The sequence below is a fragment of the Elephas maximus genome, chromosome 13 (assembly GCF_024166365.1).
Source record: "Elephas maximus indicus isolate mEleMax1 chromosome 13, mEleMax1 primary haplotype, whole genome shotgun sequence".
Taxonomy (NCBI): domain Eukaryota; kingdom Metazoa; phylum Chordata; class Mammalia; order Proboscidea; family Elephantidae; genus Elephas; species Elephas maximus.
The window spans coordinates 64364265-64390798 of NC_064831.1; the positions used below are offsets into that span (position 1 = coordinate 64364265).

Consider the following 26534-nt stretch of genomic DNA (forward strand, 5'->3'; position numbering starts at 1 on the left):
TGGTACCTCTTACCTCATAGGACAAAAACAACTGCTTCTGGCCTCCCCTGCAGAGCCTGTCCTGTTTGGAGGTCTGAAGATTTCTGTATAAAAGCCACCCACGCATCTCACCTCAAAACCCCAGGCCAGGATGAATCCTGGCAAAGTTAACCTCTTGGTGACCCAATTATTTCTGCTTTGAATTTTTTTGTTATTACTGTGCATTTTCATTAATGGAAACATGCTGAATCATTGAGTGTGTCTGAATTTTTGGTAGGTAGTAGGATTTTTTTTTTTCTTGTTCCCTCCCACAAGCCTACCCTAAATGTTTAGTGGTACATATGAAATACCACTAATTAGACCCCCAGCATCCCTACTGGGGTCTGTTGGTACATATGTATAAACAATAAAAATTTTCAAAATTCCTATTTTTCCTACCAAAAATTCAGAGACCTCATGCAATACCCTGTAAAAACAGTAATTTATAACACACACTCATTTCTTCCTTCAGTTTCAAACAGTCATAAACGCACCTCCCTTGCAGCAGCACACACTGTCAGTGGTAGAGCAGCTTCCCAGTAAACCCCAACCAAAAAACCAAACCCATTGCTGTTGAGTTGATTCCTACTTACAACGACCCTATAAGACAGAGTAGAACTGCTCCATAGGGTTTCCAAGGAGTAGCTGGTGGCTTTGAATTGCTGGCCTTTTGGTTAGCAGCTAAGCTCTTTACCTCTGTGCCACCAGGGCTCCCAATAAACCCAGAGGCTGAAAAAGTTCACAATTGCTGTGTGTACTGCTGGGCATAAAAGGGTTAAATAGAGAAGGAGATTAGAAACATGGCAGGAGAAATGCAATAGGGGCAGTAGGCCTGGAGTGGCCAGAGCACAGAGGTAGGCAGGGCCAGCCATGGGGGTGGGCAGAGCAGGGCACAACCACTGAGTTTGGCAGCTGGGGGTCAGGAGGGAGTGGGATGGCAGAATAGATTTACAGTTCATAGATGCTCTGTCGTCCCTTCCCTCCTTCTCAGAATACCCACCCCTGCCCAGGAGAGTGAAAGCACTGGTCTGGACTGGGATCAGTCTCATTTTTATTTTAGCATAAAATTAAATGAATTTACATAGTAAGTTTCAGAATACACCCAAAAGTATCTAGCGAGTGCTCAATTCCAAAAAGGGTTTAGTTAATGTCAGCTCTGGGTCACTGAGTTGAGTTCCTCAGCTGGGGGTGGGGCCACACAGGGTGGAAGTCAGGGAGACAAGCTGTGGGGGAGGGGCCGCCCACAGCAATGTGCCTCTGGTCCCTGGTCCCTGCTTTTAGAACTGATGAGGGGACCTCTGAGACCTCTCCCTTGATTTCATTACTCCTACTTCCTCTCCTAACTGGATTAGATGGCAGTCTATGAAATCCAGGGCATCAGGATTGGCTTTCTGCCTGGAAATGAGGAGAAATGTCATTACGGGTCCTGAATCAGCATCTCAACCCAGCCCTGGGCAATGGGGAGTTGGTCTTTGCCCTGGATGAGTAAATAGTTATTCACTCTTTCCTTCATCCTCTCCTGCATCCATCCGTCCATCCAATACGTATTCTGTAGCTTTCCCTCTGCAGCCAACCTGGAGTTCAGCTGTTTCAAGCAGGAGACAGGAGATGTGGTACTTTTTCCTATCTAAAACACACAATCAGAAAACCTCCAACTCTCTGACTCACATGTTATACAGAGATGCCAGGGGTACTTGTGGGACAGAAGGCTTCATTTCAGTCGGGAGCATTTGAGTGAATCCTGCCTTCCCTGAACCATAGCTATGGAAAAGAGCAGATGGAAGAGACGACCAGGTCTGACGCCTAAGAGCAAACAGGTCAAGAGTCTTGGTTATGAAGCGCAAAACGTGGTCTGCAAAGTCCAGCCCTAGGGTCACCCAATGCTTCCTCTACCCATCTGAAGAGTCTTTTTACAGCTGCATTCTCTTTGGAACTATCTATCTTTGTACCCATTTGACAGACAGGAAAATGAGGCCCAGACTGGCCTGGATGCCTCTGTGTATTCATATGACTATCCCTTACTCTACTGACACAAGCCTTAAAAAAGGTTCATGGCATTCAGTTTCTGTAAACCAAATTTTAAAAGGGCATGAAGAGTTTATTATTTAATTAATGTACCCCAGTAGTAAAGTGAAGGCTATTGCCCCAATTCATCTGGCTCATATGTGTGCATTTTCACATAGAGTATTTGCTTAAAGAGAGGCCCAGCAGCACTCATTGTGTCACTCTATTTGTTTAGGGTCAGGCATTGGGCACCTCTAACCTTGAGCACATTTGCTCTGATTGGCACTGTGCCCATTGCTCTATTTGCTTCTAGTACAACATTCTAAATAGCAGGACAATTTGTCTGCTGTGTGGCAGAGAGGGGATTCCAACATCTGATACAGGATGGGAGTGGGCACTCTTGAAGTCCCTACAAACTCTGAGACTGTATGATCTTTAAAAAATTGGCATGTTTTCCTCCTTTGCTATGTGGCCAGAAGAACTGGGTGGTGCCTGGCTACCATTACTAAATGTTTTGACCAAAGATTCTATAGAAGAATTCTGATCAAAAGGGGGAAAATGCATAATTAATTCAATGGATCAAAGATCTAAATATAAAATCTAAAATGGTAAAGATCATGATAGAAACAACACGGACAATGTTGTATAGGATAATGCCCTAAAACATGGCATAAATTCAGTACCATCCATATCTAACTGTGCACAAACACCAGAAGATAAACTAGATAACTGGGAGTGCCTAAAAGTTAAACACTTATGCTCATCAAAAGACTTCACCAAAACAGTAAAAAAAAGAACCTACAGACTGGGGAAAAAAACTTTGGCTATGACATATCCAACAAGGCTCTAGTCTCTAAAATCTATAGAACACTTCAACACCTCAATAACAAAAAGACAATCCAATTTAAAAATAGGTAAAAGATGTGAACAGACACTTCACCAAAGAAGGCATTTTGGTAGCTGACAGACACATTAGGAAATGCTCATGATCATTAGCCATTAGAGAAATGCAAATCAAAACTACAATGAGATACCATCTCACCCCAATATTACTGGCACAAATCAAAAAAAAAGAAAACAACAAATGTTGGAGAGGTTGTGGAAAGACTGCTGGTGAGAATGTAAAATGGTACAACCACTATGGAAAAAGATATGACACCCGCTTAAAAAGCCAGAAATAGAAATACCATGCAACCTAGCAATCCCATTCCTAGGAATATATCCTAGAGAAATAAGAGCTGTCACTTGAATAGACATATGCACACCCATGTTGATTGCAGCATTATTCATGATAGCAAAAAAGATGGAAGCAACCTAAAAGCCCTAAAAACTCATCAACAGATGAAAGGATAAACAAATTATGGTACATACACACAATGGAATACTGCGCAATGATTAAGAACATTGATGAATCTGCAAAACATCTCACAACGTGCATAAATCTGGAAGGCATTATGCTAAGTGATATAAATCAATCACAAAAAGACAAATATTGTGTGAAACCACTATTATAAAAACACAAAAAAAGGTTTACACACAGAAAAAAAAAACAATCTTTGATGGCTACAAGGTAGGGGAGGGGTGGAGAAGGAAAATCACTATATAACAGACAAGGGTTAACTTTGGTAAAAGGAAAGACAACACACCATATGGGGGAAGTCAGCACAGCTTGACCAAGGCAAAGACATAGAAGCTTCCTAGACACATCCAAACACCTTGAGGGACCAAGTTACGAGGCTGAGGGCTGGGATTCATGGTCTTGGGGGGCATCTAGGTCAATTGGCATAACATAGTTTATAAAATGTTCTACATCCTACTTTGGCGAGTAGCATCTGGGGTCATAAAAGTTTGTGAGTGGCCATCTAAAGTACATCTATTGATTCCATCATGTTCAGGTAAAGGAGGGTGAAGAAAACCAAACACACAAGGAAAATATTAGTCCAAAGGGCTAATGGACCACATGTACCACAGCCTCCACCACCCTGAGGCCAGAAGAACTAGATGGTGCCCAGCTACCATCACTGACTTCTCTGACAGGGATCACAATAGAGGGTTCCAGACATAAAAAAACCCAGTGCAGGTTTTTTTGTTTTTTTTTTTTTCCAGACATAGTGGGAGAAAAATGTAGAACAAAATTCAAATTCACAAAAAAAGACCAGAATTACTGGTCTAACAGAGACTGGAGCAGCCCTGAAACTGTAGCTCCCAGACACCCTCTCAGAACTGAAACCACTCCCGAAGTCCACCTTTCAACAAAAGATTAGACAGGACTATAAAACAAACATTGATACACGTGAGGAACATGTTTCTTTGTTCAATTAAGTATACAAGAGCAAGTGGGGAACACCTGCCCAAAAGCAAAGATGAGAAGGCAGGAAGGGACAGAAAACCTGGATGAACGGACATGGGAACTCCGGGTATAAAGGGAAAGGAGGTGAGGAGAATGCTGACACATTACGGGGATTGCAACCAATGTCACAAAACAATCTGTGTATAAATTTTTGAATGGAAACTAATTTGTGCTGTAAACTTTCACCTAAAACACAATAAAATGAAATAAATGGGGTGGGAATACAGAACAGAATTTCAAATTCTCATAGACTCTAGACTTTCTGGAGCCATGGAGGCTGGATGAACCCCTGAAACTATTGCCCTAAGATAATCTTTAAACCTAAAATATCCCCCAAAGTCTTCTTAAAACCAAACAATAGCTTACCCAGTAAAGACTGTTGGAGCCCTGGTGGTGCAGTGGTTAAGAGCTTGCCTGCTAACCAAAAGATTGGCAATTCAACCCAGTAGCTGCTCCTTGGAAACCCTATGGAGCAGTTCTACTCTGTCCTATAGGGTCACTATGAGTTGGAATTGACTGGACGACAATGGGTTTGTTTGTTGTTGTTGTTTGCCTTGGGCATTGTGCTCTTTCAAGATCTATCTATCTGGGATTAAACTGACAACAACAACTTGAAAGATTAGATGGGAAACTTAGTGGATAGTGAGTGTATGTTAATAAGGAACAAACCAGAAAAGGAGGCTGATAATGGTTGTACAACTGGGAGAATATAATCAATGTCACTGAATTGTATATGTAGAAATTGAATTGCTATATATTTTGCTGTGTATATTCTCAACAACAAAATTAATAAAATTTTAAAAAAGAAAAATCGGCATATTTTAGGGCCAACCACAAATTTCAGAGATTTAAAGTAATGTTTCTCCAATGGAAGCATAGAACATGCCCCGAAAGCAAAGAACTTTATGTTTTGTTAGAAGGAAGAGAGTTGCTTAGTGGGTGCTAAGATTGGAGGATGACAAAGGAGATAAAATGGAAAATAAGTATACTCAACAAAAAGTGGGGATTTTAGAAGCTGTTACTGCACTGATGTGGGGGTCACAGATGGCATAGCTTTTGTTTTTTCGATAAATTTATTGATCACCTACAATAAGGCAAGCACTAGGACAAACAAGGTCCCTGCATAGAAAAAACTTACATTCTAGTGCAGGCATTGGAGTAGGGAGGCAGATAGTAAACAAGTAAACAGACTTTTTCAAATTAATTCTCTGGCAGGTAAGTATTACGAACACAGTGAAATGGGATAATGTGAATGAGGTATTTTGGAGTTGTGGTTACTTTGGACGGGGGAGGCCTCTATCTCAGAGGGCAGGGCCTCTCTGAGAAGATCACACCTGGGCACATAAAGGTCCAGGGATCTCTCCAGACAGAACAGCCAATGCAAAGGCCCTGAGTCAGGAAAGAGCCTGGATTGTTGGAGGGACAGCAAGGAGAGGACAGTGTGATTGGCACCTAGTGATCAAGGGAGCAGGTGATAGGATGTAGGAAGGGGCCAGATTATGCAGGGCCTCCTGAGCCATGGGGAAGGGAGGCTTGGGGATGTAGAAGGTGCACTTACGGTAGAGTGTGTGAGCCTGATGCAGAGAAAGGGCCTGCACTTTCTCTTGCCAGAGACCAGAAAACTTCCTGACACCGAACAACAGCAAGACTCTGCCCATCCTTGATCCCAAGATCCTGGCCGAGAATCTGGGTACTATCTGTGAGTCCTGGTCAAAGTCCCTGGGGAGCTCCACAGTGGACTCCAGCATATCCATCCCTCAAGAAGAAGAGGCAGAGATGTCCAGTGAAAAGGTGAGTGTGTCTCCCAGGGCAGGGAGGGCCAGAGCAGTGATGGGGCCATGGGAATGAGCCTTCCCTGCCACCTGTGGGCCTGGCTCACTCTACAGGTGGCAAGTCAACCTCCCGTTTAGGCATACTCTCTATGTGAGTGACCCCAATGATAAACAGGTAGAAGCTGTGGATTCTTCATTTTTCAGAGCTTTTTCACCTTATGAATGTAGCTCCCATAAGATTTCTTTCAAAACGATCTCCTGCAGCCCTCCAACCAAGACAGGGTTCCATTTACTCAAGAAGTCATTAACTCAACTCCCTTAGAAGCATGTTCATCAGGTGACAGAAGGCCCCCTAAGAGATTATTTTTTACTTCTAAAAGGGGATATCAGGGCTCAAAGAAAAGAGGACACCATCTTTGGTCACAGAGCCTGTGTCCTGGACCATGGGAGCTAGGTATCTTTCCATTGTTGAGTTGACCAGATGTTTGAGAAAGATTAGTGAAGGTGACATAGTGCCCAAGATGCTGTCTTAATTTAGTCAGGGGTCAGTACTGGATTCAGAGACCTAAAGAATGGGCCACCAAAAGAGGCAGTCTAGTCAAAGTCCCCCAATTGAGGTCTTGTGACAAGGATCACGGGTGAATTCATATGTGGCTTCCTCCCTTCTTCCACAGCGGACCCCATGGGGAACGCTGCTCCGGAAAATCCTGAGAAAAGGCCCCAGACAAGAGCACCGGCCACTAGGGAAGCCCTGGGCATCCTCCTCTGAGGACCTGCCCCCCTCTACTGACAGCCTCCCCATTTTCCCCTGGCACTTCTGCACCTTTCTGGAACATGTCCCATCAGATGAATAGGAGGGGTTACTATTTACTGGGTGTGACCAAGATGCTCCCACCCACCCTGGAGCAGGGCCCTTCCTGTCAGGTCAGGTACCACAACACTTATGGGCCATCTTCTGCAACTTCCTCCTCTTACCTCTGCCCTTCGGGAAAACAGCTCTTGGTTCAACCTTTCAGCTCAGCCATCAAATGGGTTGAAAATCAAGATCTTGTCTTTGGAGAATTTTGGCAGCATGAATAAACCAGTGCCTGCTGCCCGGAACAGCCTCGTCCTGTGACTCCCCTTTGTGTGCCTCTAAGCAGAGGTAGTGAAGGGAGGAAAAGAGAAGGTTAAAAGGCCAGGGAAGAAAGAAAAAGTGAAGGTGTCATCAAAGGAAAAATGCAGGCAAGAAGGAAGGAGAAAGGTGAGGTCACTTACCTCCTGGACACAGCCCTGCAGAGAGTAGCCCCATCTTCCCTCACTCCTCCAGCTTGGCCTCCTGGGGATGCACCAGCCAGCCAAGCCTCATTGCTCATCCAGTTAAGCTCCCTCTCACCCAGGATGCAGAACTAAGCCCCAGTATCACACTACCTCTGAGATCAGGACCCTTTATGCTGCCTGGCTGGACAAGCCTCTGGTCTCAGCCACCTGGGTGCTGGACACAAGGAGGACCAAGGAGGAGGTGGTATCAGGCCCCCATCTCTGGTACTGTACATGGCAGGGGCTCCCTGATTTGGGTTTGGTGAAGATTTCTACTGGACAAAGGATCCGAGGTCTAAGTTGAGTCCACAGATTTGAGAGACATTAGATACAGATACTTAATACTGTGGACTTGTTTGGGGGAGGTAGGACATAGAAAGGGGAATTAGTTGGGTCGGAGTCTTCATTCTGCTTCTAAAATTCTATGATGGTGAGGATAATGTTGATGCTGATGGTGATAATGGAGCAGAGAAGGAAAAAAACAGGGCTGAGGAGGAAAGGGTATTTAAATATAAAAGGAGTTGGATATGTGGGGATTTTAATATTTTTAATATCTGAAATATTAAAATAATATTTAATCTGAAATAATAAAATATGGGTATAATACTATACCCATATAATAACATGGGTAGTAGACTGGTTAGTCTTGATCTTAAGGATTAAGCCAAAAGAAATTGGACTAAACCAACTTGAGAAGTCAAGATTAACCATTAGGAGGAACTGTTTTTGAGCAAGAGAGTGTAGCCATTGCAACTGACAGAAAGAAGGAAGAGAAATGTGTGTCCCAAGGAAGGCTTTTCATCTAAGTGATAACCAGGAGACTCAGGATGGCCCCATACCCACAGACTGTCAAAGAAGTCATGAGTTGCATCTGTTGGGTCTATATCCAGAACTAACCCAAGCATACCCACCCTGGATGTCACCCATCAGTCACATCAATGGTCTTTGTGCCCATCAAGAGGGCTCCATGGTCCCTTTGCTCCCCAATCCCCTTGCTGACACCTGGCAAGTCCATGCTGAGTGGCTGCTGACCCTGATTTGCTAATGGCTTGGTCCTCTCAGCCATCATCATTCAGCTCTTGAACTAAGTGCGTGCTGCCTTCCTCATCTCTGGGTACCAGGACCCAGCCCAAGCCTGGCCCCACATAGACCTTGGTAAATGCTTGTTGGATCCCATAGTAGAGCATATGGCCGGACAGCAAGAGCACCAGAAGGAACCTTAGAGCGAATCTGTCCAATCTCTTCATTTTACAAAGGGTAACAATGAGGAGGCCAAGGGTTGGGACAACATCTGTCCAAGCTTCCCTGCTCCTACTATCCCATCTGCTTTGCATAGAGCCAAGGAGAAATAACACATGGCTACAGAAGCCTACCCACCCAGCTCTGTACCCTTCAGCCAGCCTGCCACCATTGGGTCCTTCAGATACTCACATAGTACTCAGGACAGTAGTCTGCCCCCCTTCCCATCCCAGCTTGTTCCAGGCCCACCCTGTTCCCTCCTAGTTTTCCTGACTCTTGTTTCCATCCCCTTTACCCTCCCACCCTTGTCCTTCATTCCTCTAACTCACCACTCCTCTCTCTCTCTCTCTCTCTCATTGGGCTCAGGTTGACAATGCTAGCTATTCCCACCTCTGACACTTTGCCTTAGTTGGGCTGTGGAGACCCAACCCCCAGCTCCAGCTCCTGCCCATTGGCCACCAGCCTGGCCAGGATCAGGGAAAGATACAGACAAATGCATTCATGCACCAGCAGAGTCCAGTTACAATCAATAGAACATGGATGGGTAGCAACAGTGTACAGCTCCATGACAATTGGAGGTAGCCATGTAGCCAGAGATCACTGTTACATAGCAGCCAAGCAAAATTACATAGCAATGGGCAAACTAATGCAATCAAGAAGCACAGTAACAAGCAATAGAATTCAGTCATGGGGCAGTGAAGTGTAGTTGTGTAGCAATAGACTCAAGCCATGTAGTGATACCACACATCCCTGTATGGCAGGGGAATGCTATCATGAGCATAGCAATAAGCATAGACCATGGTTGTGTAAGCCATAGACAGGTTTACAGAGCAATGGAAGACACTTGGATAGCAAAAGAATGCATCTGAATAGCAATGATATGTCACAAGGTGTTTACCTCTTGGACATGTCATCAGGGACTGGTCACCAGCAACATAGCCTGGGGTGTAACGTCAGCCTGCTGATGTGACAATGGTTGTGTAATGGTCACATGATTAACTGCCTCCCTCAGCTCTCACCATTGTCCCCCAGCCTGTGAGCCTCTCAGCACCCCCTGATTTCTGGAATATGTTTGTTTGTGTCTGGTCTGCAGCACGTCCCCCAGAACCCAAGAGACAATTTCGTCCCTGATTCCCTCCACAGCCTATTTTGGCTTCTTAGGAAATTGAGCATTTTCTGTAGAAAGGAGCACCATGGGAATGGAGGAGGGAGTGGAGGGATGCAGGGTCTATGCCCTGTGGAGGGTGGGGGAGGGAGCCGCAGGTGCTCCCTGCTGCACAGGGCCCGTCAGTCACCACCGCCAGCCCCACCTAACCCTCCTGGGCTCCCCTCCACATAGTGTGCTTCGATGCACCTTTATTTCCAGGTTGCAATCCAGCCATTTCTTCCGTCTCGGGCTCCCTTCGTCCAGGACACCTGGTTTTGATGCAGACCTTTCAAATGCTATTTTTTCAACAGTGCAAACCTCCAGTCCTGCTGGACCCCCTGTGGTCAAAGTCCCATAGATGTGGTCATGGATCAGGTGTAGGGCCTGGGGAGAGTTCAAGGAAGACTTTACCTCCCTTCTGAGCATCTCAGGAAGTTTTTTAGATAAGTGAGTGTGAACAGTGAGATGTTAAGAGTTATCCTGAACAAGGCAGCTCTCCAAACATCGAACAAGTTGCAAGGATTTCCCCTTTACCACTAGGCACCCTGAGCCCGCCCCATGCTGAGCCACTCAGTGTCTACCACCATTGGGTGGACGCAGGTAAAGTGAGCAGCTTCATGCCGTCTCTAGAGGGCCAGCTCCATTCACGAGGGGGCTTCTTAAACCCCTACCACGTGCCTGGGTTCCCCATTCAGCACTTCCTCCAGCCAGTCAGGAAGCCAAAGCTCTTAAAGCTTCCCCCACTGGCTGTCTGCCCAGCCGTGTGTACAGCTATACAGGGAGCTCCTGAAGTTCCCTGTCTGTCAGGAGAGTGCCACACCCCGAGGGACAATTAGTGACACAGAGTAGGTGTGCAGGAAACATTGGTAAGTGATGAACGAAGAGCCCTGGTTGACAGAATGTATCTTCTTCGTAACTACCACACTAACCTAGTATTGCAAGCACATCTCATAAACCCTCAGTAAATGAGATCAAGAGAAGTAAGGAAGGCTTCCAGGAGGAGGTGAGCTATACTTTGGGTAATCAGAGACAGAGATGCTCAGTGCTATGCAAACAGTGTGTGTGCAGTGTTGTTTCAGGGCAGAAATTCAAGCACAGTGTGCTTCCCCGCCTCTCTCTGGCTCCCTCCCTCCCGGCTTTTGCCTTTCCCTGGTGTCTCCATTCCATTTCTCTCTGATTCTCTGGCTCACTCTCTGCTCTCAAGCATAGTCCCTCTGACATCCTCCGTTTCCTCCCTCCCTCTGCCTTGCTCAGAGATTTGTGGCAGACCAGAGGGCCCTCATACCAGGAGATGAATAATTGACAAGGGTTGTTTAAAGATTCAGTGGAGTTTTTCCAATTCTGCCACACTGGAATAACTCATTTCTCTCATTCTGTCTTTGAAAGCCTTTCCCCCTCCCTCTACCTCTCCCCTTCCCAGTCCCCTCATCCCTGCCCCCGCTGAGCACAATGCTTTTGTTTGAGGCTGCTGGACCCCAGAAGAATCCTTTCTCCCTCCTTTCTTTAAGTCCACTTCCCCAGCTGCCCCCGCCCAACCCACCGCATCTAACCTGCTCCTACGGGGATGTCAGGGAACTGCCCAGGGCCCAGCCTTTGACCTCAGTCCCTCTGGACATCTGCTTATCCATGGGAAAAAAAACAGTTGCCTTCAAGTTGGCTCTGACTCATGGTGACCCCATATGTGTCAGAGTATAAATGTGCCACATAGGGTTTTCAATGGCTGATTTTTCGGAAGTACATCTCCAGACCTTTCTTATGAACCACATTTTGGTGAACTTGAACTTCCAGTCTTTTGGTAAACAGCGGAACACATTAACCATTTACATCACCCAGGGACTCCCTCCCCAAGGGAGAGGGGCCGCTGTCATGAGGGAAGAAAGGAAGGCTAGAGAGGCTGTGTCTTCTCCCAAGTCACACAGCAACACACTTGGGCCCTCCTGGGCCTCCCAGCCCAGGGACTGCTTCCGCATGGGTAGGCAGGGAGAGCTGCTGGCTTTGCCACACCCTCCCAGAATGGCTCAGGCACTTTCTATCCCTGCACCTTGATTTTTCCGTCTGTAACGCAGGAGCACTTCTTATCCTGCCCTGCCTGCCCCTCAGGATTCAATGGGACATGTGAGGGTTGCTAAGAAGGGGGCTGGCAATGTACAGAGCCACTCATAAGCCTAGTCCTGTGTGCCTGCCTGGCATGTCCCTAGGGTGACCAGCCACTCCTGTTTGCCCAGGACTGAAGGGTCCCAGGATGTGGATCTTTCAGTGCTAAAGCTGAGACAGTCCCAGGCAAACCAGGACAGGTGGTCACCCCATACGCATGGAAACCTCCCTTCCCAGCCCTGCCCAATTCAAGTTTGTTGCACCCTCCACTCCCCCCACCCAGTACCCCATAGCGACAAGGCACACACCCAGTTCCCCCCAGCCCAACCCTGCTCCACGCTGTTCTTGCACTCACCATGCTGTCACTGTGTCCTTGAAGTGACCTTGAACCCCAGGCCCCATTTCTTCCTCTGTCAGCAGAGGATGTTGAAGCAGATGTTCCCAAGTCCCCGGGGGCTTCTGGGCTGTGGCCACAGCCTTGGTTCTGCCCCCAGGCCCACCCCGGGATGAGGTCTGCAGACTCAAACCAGGGAGGCTCAGACATAGCTTCAGCTCCATCAGCACCACCTGCTGGCAGGTGATGAGTCCTGTGCAGAGCCACCTGCAGCCACCACCAGAGGGAACCCAGTGCACCCCTGAACACTGTTTACATTGGTGGCAACACTTAGCAGGAACATCAGCCCAGGGTGATGGCATCACAGATCCCAGGGACCCTGGCCTGGGCCCACAAGCAGGGGTGAGCAGACCTCTCAAAGATGGTGCTTCAGGCACTGAGCCCCACCTGGGAGACAGACCACCCCGGTCCTGAGAATAAGAGTCCCACCCAGGACCCAGATCCTTTGGGTGGAAAAAATAAAAGAGAAACAGAGAGTGAGCAATTTGAATCTGGTACCTACCTCAGTTGTCCCCATACAGGTGCCCCAGACTTGGTACCACCTCCAGGCTATCCCAAGAAAGCTACCAGACACATTCCCAAACCCCACTGTCACCATCTCTCCCACTCTAACACCTCAGTCTCCCAGGTCGCCGACTCCGCTGGCACTTGGGACACTTGGGGCCCCACAGTGCCTGGCCAGTATTCTCTCCCAATCATCTCTACGAGCACCCCCTGTTCTGTCCACCAGACCTCGAGGCCCACCTATGGGCGCGTGTTCACCACACACTCACACACACCATCACCGCATTCTCCTGCTCCCAGCCAGGCCCAGCTCCCCACCGGCAGGAGGTCTTCTCAGGGCTCATGCTTCCTCAGTTCCTACTCTGCCCTCCTACAGCCCCAAAGCCATGAGCCCCACAACGCCGCTGGTGGTGGGGGTGGGGGTGAGGGGTTCTAAAAATAAATCCTTGTGAGGGTGCAGCAGTCCCAGGTGAGAACCTTACCAGCTCCGCTCCTTCCCCAGCTCTGTCTTCTTTCTCCTCCTCCCCCAGTTCCTACACACACACACACACACACACACACACACACAGAGCACATATACACACACACACAGAGAAAGTGCTTAGCATGCATTTGTGGAAGGAAAGAAGGGAGGTGAGAAGAAAGGTGGAAAGAAAGAAATAAGGATCCCATCACGCAAGTCCTTGTTATCTCCCTTGACAGACCCCCTCTATCTGCGCAGCTGTAGGGGGGTTGGAATCCAGTCTCCACCATTCAGGAGCTGTGTGACCTTAGATAAATCACTGCACTTCGCTGGGCTTGTCTCCTCATTGTTAAGTGGGGGGTTCATCTTGAGGCTGTGGGGAGGACTAAGGAGAGTGGATGGTAGAGCACTGGAAACTGCAAAGGGCTGTCTACTTTTTTTTAATTAATAGTCATTGTGTTCGTGGGGCTCTTTGAGACTGAGCAGGGAGGGGGAAGGAAACACAGCTCACCCAGGCCTCTCCCTCTGCCCTCCTCTCCTGAAGGGCTATTCCCAGACCCCTGACCCACTTCTCCCTCCTTTCCCCCATCCCTCTGAGTCTCCAGCGGGCCATTCTCCTCCATCCATCACCTGGGACTAAAGAGATTAATAAGCGAGACTCATAACTCAGCTGCTGGGATGCAGCAGATATTTACGGCTCTGTTTCAATTTGCAGAGAGATTAAGTGTTTGTCGATTTATTGTCTCTTGGTGTGTATAAGCGGCTGAACAAGGCCCCCTGCAGGCCAGCTCCCTCCCTTCCCCCATCACACACACGCCATCACTGCCCCTCGGCCCCCAGGCCGCCTCTGAGGCTGGTGGGGAGACCTGGTGCTACCCAGCCAGGGAAAACCACTGGCCACTGGGGTGGGCTTGTCTTCCTGGTGGACTTGGCCAGAGGGGTGAGTAGCCTTATCCAAGGAAAGGATGTGGGGCCACGGATCAGGGTATTAGGCAGGATGGGGGCAGTACTATCCTGAGATGGCCGTAGAGGGTCCCCTCTGGCCCACCTCCAGCCTTGTCTCTCCCCACAGAGCAAGGCGTCCACAGGGCCAAGTAAATACTCCCCAAAGCCCAAACCCCTCACTTCTAAATTATCTCTGGGTACCCAAGACCCCAAAACTTCTGCCCAAATGGACCTGACCCTGCTTCTAAGGACCTCTCCCTGAAGCCCACCCTCCCAGAGGTGAATTCCCTCCAGACTTGTGCACCTCTGGTCCCATGGGATGGCTCCTTGAGGGGAGGGGCACATACTGGAGCCTCCATTGATGTTCTTGCCCTGAGCCCCACGAATGTTCAGGTTGGGTCTGAGGGGGCCATGCCTCCAGGGAGAGAATCCCCCAGCATAAGTGGGAGGAGCCTGCAGAGGCCAAGGGAGAGCAGATAGCTTGAGGGGCTGGAAAGAAGGGGGGGCGCCACCCCCAAGGGCTGAGAAGGGGGAGGACCCTGCCTTAAGTATGAGCAGTGCTTAAGGAGCCAAGAAGGGGAGCAAATGAACACAGGTAGCCCCTGCACCCCCAGCACACCCTGCTGCCTCTCCTTTTCCTGTTGACTTTGCAGTCTCCAGCAATGCATTCATTCATTCATTCATTCATTCATTCATTCAACCAGAATCTGAGAATCTCCTATGTGCCAAGTCCCCTTATCCCTCCCCACCCCCCCCCACAGAGACCCCCTCCACTTATCTGTGCAGCTATAGTGGGTTAGAGTCCTGTCTCCACCATTCAAGAGCTGTGTGACGTTGAGTAAATCACTCCACTTCTCTGGGCCTGTCTTCTCATTGTTAAGTGGAGGGAATAGTCTCCCCCTCCCTCCTCTTGAGGCTGAGAGGACTAATGAGAAGTGGATGGCATTGGAAATGGTAAAAGGCTGTTCATTTGGGGGCGTACTCAACAGCAATCGGTTTGGGTGTTTTTTTTTTTTTTTAATTAATAGTCATTGTGTTCATGGAGCCTTCCAGACTGAGGACGGAAACACAACTTGCCCAGGCCTCTCTCTCTGACCACCTCTCCAGAAGCTTGTCCCCAAGCTAAGAGACAGTAAAGTAAAAATAATTCCGTGTGAGAGTTTCTGTGGTCAGGAAGCCCCAGTTCAGCAAGAGAGACCATCGGGGATCAGTATAGGAGGTGCGGTCAGGACTGGGGTACAGACTGCTCAGGGCATTGTGGGAGAACAAGGGAGGGGTATTGCCTATCCCTAACTCCACCACACCCTGCCCCAGGCAGAGACACTTTGCACAGAATGCTGGGGGTGGTCCACAAATGCCGCCGTGATAAATAAGGAGAAAAACCAGCCTGTTGTCAATGGGTTAGCATGAAAGAGCTTTGATTTGTTGGTGGAAGAGGAATGAGGAAGAATCTGTTGAATGGAGATCGTGTGTGTGTGTGTGTGTGTGTGTCCATCTCTCTCCCAAGTGGGACCCTTCCCTGGGGTCTCATCCAGAGGTGCTATGGGGCCCTCAGGCAAGTCCCTTCCCCCTTTCGGCCTCAGTTTCTTTATCTGTAGGAAGACTACCTACCTCCAATGAAGGTTCAGAATTCCTTGAGAAAGTCCTGGGGGATGTGGAAGAAAGAACTGAGGGGGTGGGTGGGGCAGTAGATTGGCCAAATCAGAGCCCAGCCTCAAGCACCCAGGATGCACAGGGAAAGATGGGGTTCAGAGGAGATGTGGATGAGAGGGCCCCTGGGCACAAAGGCTGCCCAAGAGGAGAGAAAACTAACAGCTGAGAAAGCACTGGATGGGGAGAGGCGTCAGCATCAGGAGACCTGTGGTCTAGTCCCAGCCCTGTCATTGACTTGACGAACCACCATGGTTGACCCCCTATGCAGGCCTCAGTCTCCCCACCTGTGAAGTGAGGGGCCCGCAGACCTTGAAGATTTACTCCTTCAGCCCAGCAAACAAGGCAGGCGGATATGGGCTGGTGTCCTGGCTCTGCTCCTTAGCAAGACAGCTGGCGCTGCCCAGATCACTGTCCATCTCAGTTCCTTGATTAAAGGGAGGAGGGGCAAACTGGGAGTGTGGCGCTCTCTGTAAATAAAGCCATGGTGATGAGGCCATAAATTGCTGAGAGACTGAGCCATCGATTGGTGAGGGTGGGAGGGTGACTTCAGAACCCAGGAGTGATGGAGAGAAATTTGCAAACCTGGGAAATGTGGCCTGTTCCCTTCTACAAGCCCCTAACCCACTCTATACTTAGCCCTCTTTTTAATAATAATAATACTGATACTCATCAATACTTATTGAGCTCTTACTCTGAACCCAGAACTTCAGACATAATCTCATTTAATCCTTGCATCAACCTAATGAGGAATGTACAGCTATCATCCCCATTTTACAGATGGGGAAACTGCCAAGTCTGTAGCTCGGGCCCTCCCAAAGACCCAGGGCAAGACTAAGGGAGAGCTAGGATCAAACGCAGGTCTGGAGTCCCCATCCCAGTGCCGGATCCTGCAGCTGCCAAACCCAGTGACTCAGAAATCAGGAGCCTGAGCCCAAACCCCATGCTCTCAACTCGGTGCCTCCCAGTCTGTCTGGGTGGGAGGGCTGCCTCAGTTTCCAATAACACCAGAGCAAAGTTCTGTGGGTGCAGATTCCCCCCCAGGCTCACCCTGAACATTTGAGAGTACAAATGGAGGCCCACATATGTCTAAACTCTAAACAATTATAAGCTATGAATCAAGCTGAAGCTAACAAATTAGCAAATATGTTCTATTCTTCGGCCTTGACAAGTACACCTTTCTAACAGCCTCACAGAATGCTCAGATTGGACCCTGGCTACTTGGCATGAGCTGCTCCTTGCCCCTTCCCATGGCAGGTCAGTTCCAGTCCCACACCCACCAGGCCCTGGGGGACTTTACAAGCGCTTAAGGGGACACCACCACCTTCAGGAGGACAGGCCCCGGAAGGAGGCCCTCACAGACCCTGCATGTGGAGGGAATTCCAGGGTTCTGGGTACCTGGGGTGGGGTCTAGGTGGGGGCACAGCTCTGTTTGGGCGTGTCCTCTTGGTCCCACCAACTCCTCACCCTAGGAGGAGGGCCAGAGTAGGACTCCTAAAACAGGGGCCCCTCTTGTACAGATCTAGGGCAGCACCATCCCTCCCCTGGCCCCCTTCAGCTCAGCGACTCTATTAGGGTATGCTCCTGAGCTCAGATGAAATGCTTTTCAATACAATCCAATTTCCTCCTGACATGAGCTAGAAAAGCCTAGCACGCACGCACGCACGCACACACACACACACACACACTACCCATTTGGTGTTAAATACCCAATCTGGTCCAAAGATAACAGCAAAAGGCTAGTTCACTTCTGGTTTAACCAGATAAACTGACCTTCATCGCCAGCAGCAGACAGACCTGAGCAGACCGACAAGGTGGGAGGGGCTGCGGGAGAGGGACCCCAGAACCATGTTGAGTATGTGGGCTGTACCTTTAAAGCTTCAAGGAGGGGGGACGGCATTGCCCACGGGGGACTAATTATCCTTCAGCCTTTAGCCAGCTCTTACTCAAACAGACAAAAGGGGGCACAGCAACTCTGATGGAGCTAAGCCTCTGCGACAGATTCTTTTTTTTTTTTTAACTGTCAGATATGCAAATTCATCTCTGAGTCCTGGACTCTGGGGACCTCTGAATAGTGGCTCAGGGACGTGGAAGGGCCTGAAAGGGGCAGGGGTCTGGTGGCTGGAGCCCCTTGGAGGACCAGTTTGGGGGTACTGGAGATATCTCACTCTTCCAAGTGGGGCTGGGTGGGAAGCCCACTCGGAGCCCTGCTTTACAAGTGGGGGTGGGACTTGGGGAAGCCAAAATGAAGGCTCTCCCCTATCTTCTCCTTTATGTGGGTGGAGGGCTCCTTTGGATGCCCAGAGGGGCTCAGTAAGGAGGCTGGCTTAGGTCTAGGAGCTGACAGCCCATATGGGGGCTGTCTTCTGCCCACCTTGGCTGCCTCCAAGCCACCTCCCCAGAGCACATCCACCAGGGGACCTTTCCAAAGTCCAAATACAGGTGCACCGCCCCCTGCTCTAAAATGTTCTGTGGCTTCCTCACCTGCAGTGTGAGCCCCTCACCCTGAGGCCCCTGTGACCTCTGAAGCCGGCACCCCAAGCCCTTACATAAACCTAAAATATTCTAGCCACAGCTAACTCCAGCAACTCACAGCTCCAGGCCTTTGCCCCTCTGCTCCCTCCACCTGGTATCCCCTGGTCCACCTCCACCCTGGGCGCCTGGCACACCATAGGTGCTCAGTACATGTGTGTCCAGTGAATGTATAAAATGCCCCTGCCTAAGCAACCATATGGCCCAGGGGACTGGACAGATCCAGGACCAGAGAGCGAAAGTTTGCCTCCCACTCAGCTCCCACATCATCATCACCTGTAGGAACCTCAGTCTTTTCAGCTGTGAAACGGGGATGGTGACAACCTTTCCTCACAAGCTGGCTGTGACAATCTCATGGTGCCTGGGGAGGGCTCAGGAAGCTGGGAAGGTCCCTGTCTTAGTCATCTGGTCCTGCCATAACAGAAATACCACAAGTGGATGGCTTTAACAAAGAGAAACTGAAGCCTGAATTCAGGGCTCCAGGTCCAAGAGAAGGTTTTCTCTCTCTGTCGGCTCTGGAGGAAGGTCCTTGGCATCAGTCTTCCCTTGGTTTGGGAGCATCTCAGCTCGGGAACCTCAGGTCCGAAGGATGCGCTCTGCTCCTGGTACTTCTTTCTTGGTGGTATGAGGTCCCCAATCTCTGCTTGCTTCCCTTTCCTTTTATCTCTTATAAGATAAAAGGTGGTGCAGGCCACACCCTGGGGAAACTCCCTTTGTATTGGATTAGGGATGTGACCTGGTAAGGGTGTTACAATCCCACCCTGATCCTCTTTAATACAAAATTACAATCACAAAATGCAGGACAACCACACAATACTGGAAATCATGGCCTAACCAAGTTGATACACACAATTTGAGGGGGGGCATAATTCAATCCACGACAGTCCCTAAGACACGTGCCGTATCATCCGAAGCAGCGGATGAGGAGAAGAGTACTGAAGGGATGGGGGAGGGAGGGATTTGGGGACCAGATAAGATCTCTTTCAGTCCCTCCCAGGCCCTCATACTAGGCAACCGTCAGCCACTCCCTCAGGGAATTAATTCATCTACCTTGTATGGGTCTCTACCCTACCCCTTGACTCCTCCAAGTCCACTACCCAGCACCACAGTCCCACTGCCATTTCAGCAAGAGGGATCTGGACCATAAAAGAAGGCAGGGGCTTGAAGGGGTACTGAGGCAGAACTGGTGACGGGCTTGGTGCAGAGGTCTAAAGAAGCTGGGACTGGGATTCTAAGATGGAACCCCCGCCTGAGGTGGGCAGAGGGCATCCTGAGAGACCAAGTGGGAAGGCGGCTCCCAGGCAGAAGGAGTTCCCTTCCCCCATGAAGTCCCCTCCTGTCATTGCTCCCCTGGATTTCCTCACCTGGGACAAGACCTGGGTGCCAGTGAGGCTAAAAGAGGGCGTAGGGAAGGTTCCACCTGGAGGACCCCAGCCAGGGAGAAGGTGGGTCTTGAGGGAGGACATGGCCAAAGAGGCTGGAAAACAGGCGGGGTGCGTGGAGGGGGCTATGAGGGGACCCACTGCTCAGGGGCTCAAGCCTCAGAAGGCAAAGTTTAACATAGGGGTGTCTAGAGGCACTGCCCAGGATCCTGAAAGCTGAGGCACTTTGTGAAGACGGGTTGAGCCTGGGTCCTGGCAGATGGAGCTCAAGTGTTCCAGCACACAGGGCTAGGAGAGCTAGCTTTGCCCTGGGCTGGAGACAGGAGGGCATGAGCCAGACAGCAAGGATTGAGCTGCTCAGAGGATGGGCGAGCAGAGGGCATAACAGTCTCAAAAAAAGACTCTGGATAAGGCCAGAGAGGCAGAGACAAGGTGGGTAGACTGGCAGGGATGTGGACCTTATACATGCTCCCTTCCCAGGGCAGGATGCCCCAGGAAGGGCCCTAAGAGGGTTGCCCAGCCACACCAGTCTTCCCCAAGGAACGTCCCTGGGAGTCTGTTCCTTCTACTCAGCGGGCCTGGGCATTTGGAGCAGAGGGCTGGGGTTCACTAGCCACCTCTCTCCCCACTGCCCCACCAGCACTGACTTTATAGAGGGTGAAGTCAGAGTGAGGAAGAGGAAGGGGAGGCCCCACTGTCTTTCATGGTACCTCCAGTTCTCCTGTGACAGCTCAGCTCCCCTGTTAACTCCTGTCCCTCCCCCACCCACTGCCTCTCCCTCAGCTCAAGATTGTCTAGGCCTCCATGAATCCCTGAAGTGTCCAGCCTGGGGCTCCTGCCCCCACACCAAGGCCTGGCAGGTGCCCCAGGAGCTTTCCCCTCCCACAGTCCCTGCCCCAGGTCGTTTCCCTTGGCCTGGGTGGGGAACAACGACGGGGAAGCCATGGACACACACCTTCACAAAAATGCTGAAATGAGGGAGAGCCTGGAACTAGGGTCTGGATGGCATGCTAATCTAAGGAGGTGACACTGTAATGGTAAAATGTCAATGCCCTCCCACCAAGGCCACCAGGAACACACCTGGAGCTGAACAAAGTTGGGTTTATTGCAAAAAGGGGGGACCCCACACCATGGGAGCTGTGGGACATCTCAGTAGGAAGATGTTGGAGAGGACTTCAGGATTCAGGCATGTGTAAAGTGATGTGGGGAGGGTTCAGGAAATGGGGCTTTGCTCTGGGCCGGGTGCTATCAGAAAAAAAAAAATTTTTTTTTTTTTTTATCAGGAGGCAGGGGTAATTCTATGAATGGATGTCTTAGTAATTCTGATCTAGAAGGAAGGTGCAATGAAGTAAGACCAAAACCGTAGTTGGTCAAGAAACAACCAAAACAACAAAAAGTCCATTGCCATCAAGTCGATTCTGACTGACAGCAACCCTGTAGGACAGGGTAGAACTATCGTAGGGTTTCCGAGGCTGTAATCTTTACAGGAGCAGACTGCCACGCCTTTCTCCTATGGAGGAGCTGGTGGGTTCCAACAGCCAGCATTTCCGTTAGCAGCTGAGCGCTTAACCATTGCCCCACCAGAGTTCCTTAAAGAAACTCATTTTAGCTAGGAAAGGGAGAAGTTTGGGCCTTTTTGTGGTTTGGGTAACGTTCTTGAGTTTGTTGTGTTCAAACAGGATTACAGAGTGGCCTTGTTGTCTTGCTCCATCCTGGTGAGAGTGGCCTGGTCTGATGCTGGTGTTCTGTGAAATTGTTTGTGTTCGAAAGGAGGACACCAGGGCTAGCTATAGGTGCCAAGCCAGCTTCTCAGAGGTCAGGGCTGCTCTTCTTTTTCATGGAAGCTTCAGGCAGAGAGAAGAGGAAAGAGGGAAGTATGTGTTACACACACACCATGTGCCAGGAACTGTGTTTGACACTGGTGACACGCCTCTGCTCACTTATTCTTCACCACAGCCCTCTGAAGCAGGTATTACTCTCCCCATCGTACAGGTGATGAAACTGAGGCTCAGAGAGAGGAAGTGCTCAGCCGAGTCACAGAAAGTAACTAGCACAACCAAAACGTAAACCCAGACCTTTCTGGCTCCAAAGTCCCCTCCTGCGCCTGTCCTTGCACTAGAGGCTGAGCCTTCACCCACTCCTCAGGGCACATGGCCCTGAATTCTGTCCCTCCCCCCACCCCCAGGCATCCCAGTTGGGCACCTTTTGCTGCTTGGGCTCAGCCTGCCTCTCACAGGCCAGCCATGTTGTCAGCAGCCGCCACAGCCCAGGCTGGTCCCCTGTGCCCAGAGGTGTGAGGGGTAATGAGGCCCCGTCATTAAGGTTTCTAGAGACATGGCTGGGAGATTTATAGACAGGAGTTGTCAATAACTGTGCTCCTGGCTGCAGATCCAGCGAGACATCGATAAGTGCTTGTTACAGCTTCTCCCACTCCCTGCCCTGTCACCCCGCTCCACACACACACACACCCCTCCCGGGCCTGTCAGCTGCCTGTTCACAGCACCGATGTACACAGGCTTCACTCAATTAATCTGCACTTGTTGGCACCATCTGTTCTTTTCATGTGTCGTTATCAGGAGTGTGTGGGCCCAGTCTCCTCCTCAGATGGGCTCCAAAGCAGAGACATGGCAACCCCCTCAGACTGGGGCTCCCAGGCCTAGGCCATGGCTCCCCCTTCAGACTGGGCTTCCCAGGGCTGGGCCATATTTCCTCCTTCACACTGGGACTCCTAAGAATGGGGCACAGTCTCCCCTCTCAGTCTAGGAGCTCTGAAGGCAGAGCCAAGTCTTCCTCTTCCTACATCTCCCATCTGACCCCTAGCTGGACCCAAGAAGGCCTCCTCATCCCCCTGAACCATGTTCTGCCTGAGACCCTTGCAGACCTCCTCTAAGCCTGACCCCACCAGCCAGAGTCTTGGCCCACCAGAGGAAGCCCCCCAATCCCAAGCTGGCCCCTGGAAGGCTGGCTGCCCCCTGGGTCCTGGGAGGCAGGACTCCGGTTCTATTCCCACTTCTGGCTCCCACCACCTGAGGTCTGGCAGGTCCCTATTCTAAGAACAGTGGCAACATTGAGTCACCAGCTTGGGAGGAGGCTGAGAAGCCACTTCGAAGTCTCTGCGTCCCTTGAACAGCAGCCCCCAGGGCTTGCTCCAGGATGCCACAGCAGCACTGCCCGCCAAGACAGCAGAGAAAAAGCAGCGTCCTGAGGACAACTGCCAAGGACCCAAGGTCCTTGGTTGCTGACATCCCAACTCACCCCTTTCTGGGCTGCTTTTTCCTCCAGAAGTTCTCTTGGCCCCTTGCAGCTCTGGTAGCCTGTGCTTTCGGGCATTGGCACAGATTCCTGTGATAGCCTGGCTTCCCTTACCCTGGAAGGCAAGGAAAAATGAGGTCTGGCCCAGCATCTTGTCCCCTCTGGGCTCTGGTGTGCTGAACTGCACACTGGACATGTTTATGAGACAACCCGGGCCTCACACTGGGAGGGTCTTTGGAAATTCATAGTCACTGGTACCAGCACCTAGCTCTAGCCCAGCCCACCTCACCAGACTATAACAAGTTGGGCCCTTAGCCTGGCATTCAAGGCCCTACGAGTTGGGCCTGCAGCCACTCCAGCCTCATCTCCTACCTGTCACCTCCCCCTCCTGACTGTCCACTACAGTGTGCCAGGCTGTTCCTTAGCATCACCCCTCTGCTCCTGCCCTTCCCCCTGCTGGGATTATACTTCTCCCTCACTTCTGTCACCTGACACACTCCTACTCATTCTTCAATATTCATCTCTGGCTCTAAAATGCCTTCCCTTACACCCCTGCTAGCACCCAGGGGTGGGGAGGGAGCTGGCTTCAGGGCTCCCCCTCAGTGCCCCCACTACTGGATTACCGTATTGCATGGCTGTACCACTCTGTGCCCACTACCACATTTCACTAGCTGCAAGCTCCTCGGGACAGAGCCCAGCCTCAGTCAGGTCTGCGTCCCCCGGTGCCCGGCACAGGGCCTGGCCACATCCTGGTGCATATATGTTGGACAGGGTGGAAGCAACTGGCAGGGGCATTCCTATCTGCTAGCCTGCCTCGAGAGTAAGCCAATACTCACCCCTCCAACAGATGAGAAGCCCTACCCCCTCCCACCCTGGCTGCCCACTAACAGGGTCGTGGGGTCTCAGGAGCGGGCAGTGGACTCAGGGCCAAATTCAGATGCATGATTAGGGGGCACACAAGGAGGGGTGTTACCAAGCTCCCTGCCTGCCTCCCCCCTCAAACAGCCCCCCACCCTGGATCTATCCCAGGACCCCATGTGAATGTCTGGAATCATAGTGAGGGTCTCTGCTGCAGCCAGCTCCAAGCTATGCCTGCCTGGCACTTGGGGTGGGAGCTTGGCGGGGGTGGGGGTGTAGTTCCTGGTCTCCACATGTGCCAGGCCCAGCGGTGGCATTCCTGCCAGGAGAGGGTGTGTAAATGGGGGCCCATGCTCCCTTGGCACAGGCCCAGCCTCTGGGTACTGGCATCTCAGGCCTCATGTAGCCCATGTGCAGGGACACAGAACCCGGTGTATCCACCAGCCTCCTTCTAGGCCCGAGCAGAGGCCCGCAGTAAGGCAGGGCCCAAGGAAATCCCCAAACACGCTGAAAGCAACAGTACAAACTACCTCAGCCTCCAGGTCCCCTCTCCTCTTCACCTGTGTATCTGATGTTTTAGTTTTGTTGGGGAGAGTGACAACATTCAAGAGAGCAGCCTCCAAATATACCAGCTGGAGGGAAGCCTAGGGGCTGCGAGAGGCAGAGCTGCCAGTGGGGCTCCAGGACACATGTGTGGGACTCATGGGGAGCATTGCTGGGGGCCAAGGAGGCACTTGGGCCTCCTGCCAAGTTAGCTTCAGATTCGGTTTAGAGTGAGACCTCTCCTGCCATTCACATGATTCTTAACGCCCTGTGTGTCCCTCCCTGACTTTAGCTGAGCTGGGGGCCTTTGGGTCCTTTGCTGGGAAAATCCTAGCCCTAGTGCATGAGGAAGCAGGAAGTGTGAGTCCTTCCGTCATGGACACAAAGGCCCTTTGAGGGCAGGAGAGCCAGCCTGTCCTCCTGTCACCTGGGAAGGTGGTTAAAGTGCAGAGTCGGAACCAGCTCCCCCACTCCGACAAGTTACCTAACCTCTTCCTGCTTCATTCTCCTCCTCTGTAGAATGGGGACAAGGATAGCTACTTCCATGGGTGACTGGGAGGTTGAAGCTACACTGATCTGTGTAGCCTTTAGAACAGCGCCTGACCCATGGTAAGGTCTTGTGATTACTGGCCTGTTCGGACTAGGAATTCAGAAAAGGCAGCACCCCTTCTCACCAGGGAGAGTGGGAAAGGCCTTTGTCAGGAGATGGACTTTGAAAAATGGATCTGCAGAGAGAGGGTGATGGCGCCTCTGTCCTGTTGGTGGAGGGAACTGCGTGAACAAAGGCGCCATGTTAGGACAGAGCAGAATGTTTGTCTTCCAAAGGCTCTGGGGCTGCAGGAAGCAGATGAGTGTGGGGAGCAGCTTGGGAGGAACGGGAGCTGTGCTATGAAGCTGGAGAGGGCACAGACCCAGATCACAGCTGACCTTGAACACCAAACTGCCAAGTGTCAATAATGGCTCCCCTCCACTGTCCTGCCCTCTGTCTCTCCCCACCCCAGCCTGGTGTCTGCCCTGTTTCCTGGAGCTCCTTGGAAGAAAGACATCCCCCAGCACCACAACGAACTCTAGTTTTCGTACAGCAACTGCCTGGTGTGTCTCACCACCCTCTGAGGGATAGGGAAGGAGCCTGGGGGCTTCTTCTCACCCATTTTATAGATGAAACACCTTAGACTAGGGGCAGGTCCCCTAGGGCCTGTCTGGGGCTTCATGCGATAGGCTCAACCCTCCCTGTCTGCATCCCACACTTGCTGTACGTCCAGTGATGCGGATGCAGAGCTGAAGGGACCCCATCAGACCCAGGGGGATCCACTCGGCCCCCCTCCTCTTTCCACTAGAGAAGGGCTGGAAGACAGCCAGGTCTGGGGCTTGGCTGAGCCCCAGCCGATGCCTCCGCATGGTACATTATTGATGGGGCTTCTAATTGTGCATTTCCCAAAGTCTACAGGCCTTTGATGAAAAATTCATGGCATGCCCGAGGATGGGAGCGGATTCAATCGATTGGTAGCGCAGCGGGTGCTGAGGACTGGGCCTCTTGCAGGGCTGGGAGGCTGAACACCAGGCTTGGAGGCGGCCTCAGTCTGGCGTGTCTTTACCCCAGGCTTTGGCCCCGTGACTTTTGGGATGGTAGGGGTACACTCAGCAGGAGGCAGTGGCCCATTTCCTGGTGGGGAGGCTGAGGGGTGGGATCAGGTCTAGTGCCCGCATCTTGGGTGCCATCTGGGTTACTGAGAGGGAGGAGGGCCATCTCTACCAACAGCCTCATGTCCCTGGAGGAGTGTTAGACCCTCAGAGCCCCCATGAGAGTCACGGAGAAGGGGGGGAGAGCATTTATGGAACAATCTTGTGGCCACTCGCGTGGCCAGGCACTGTGCAGGGTGCTACACACGCACAATCTCATTTAGTCCTCCAAACAGCTTTACGAGATGGGCACAGTTATGCGCTCCATTTCACAGATAAGGAAACTGAGGCACAGAAAGGGTCAATGACCTCTCCAAGGTCACACAGCTCTGAGCAGATTCAGAGCCCTCTGTCTTTCCACTTCACCAGGCCTGGGACTACTTGAGCTACAAAACATCATGGGGTCCC

The 26534-nt window shown here is 50.9% G+C and overlaps 1 protein-coding gene across 2 annotated transcripts in view; it reads left to right on the forward strand.

Moving 5' to 3' along the window:
- LOC126057136 (coiled-coil domain-containing protein 33-like) overlaps positions 1-26534 on the forward strand; it is a 63083-nt gene that overhangs the window by 13951 nt on the left and 22598 nt on the right. For both annotated transcript variants that reach the window (XM_049852546.1, XM_049852545.1), the window contains exon 4: positions 5984-6163. In XM_049852546.1, coding sequence (XP_049708503.1) covers positions 5984-6163 — 180 coding nt within the window. The remainder of the gene's footprint in view (positions 1-5983; positions 6164-26534) is intronic.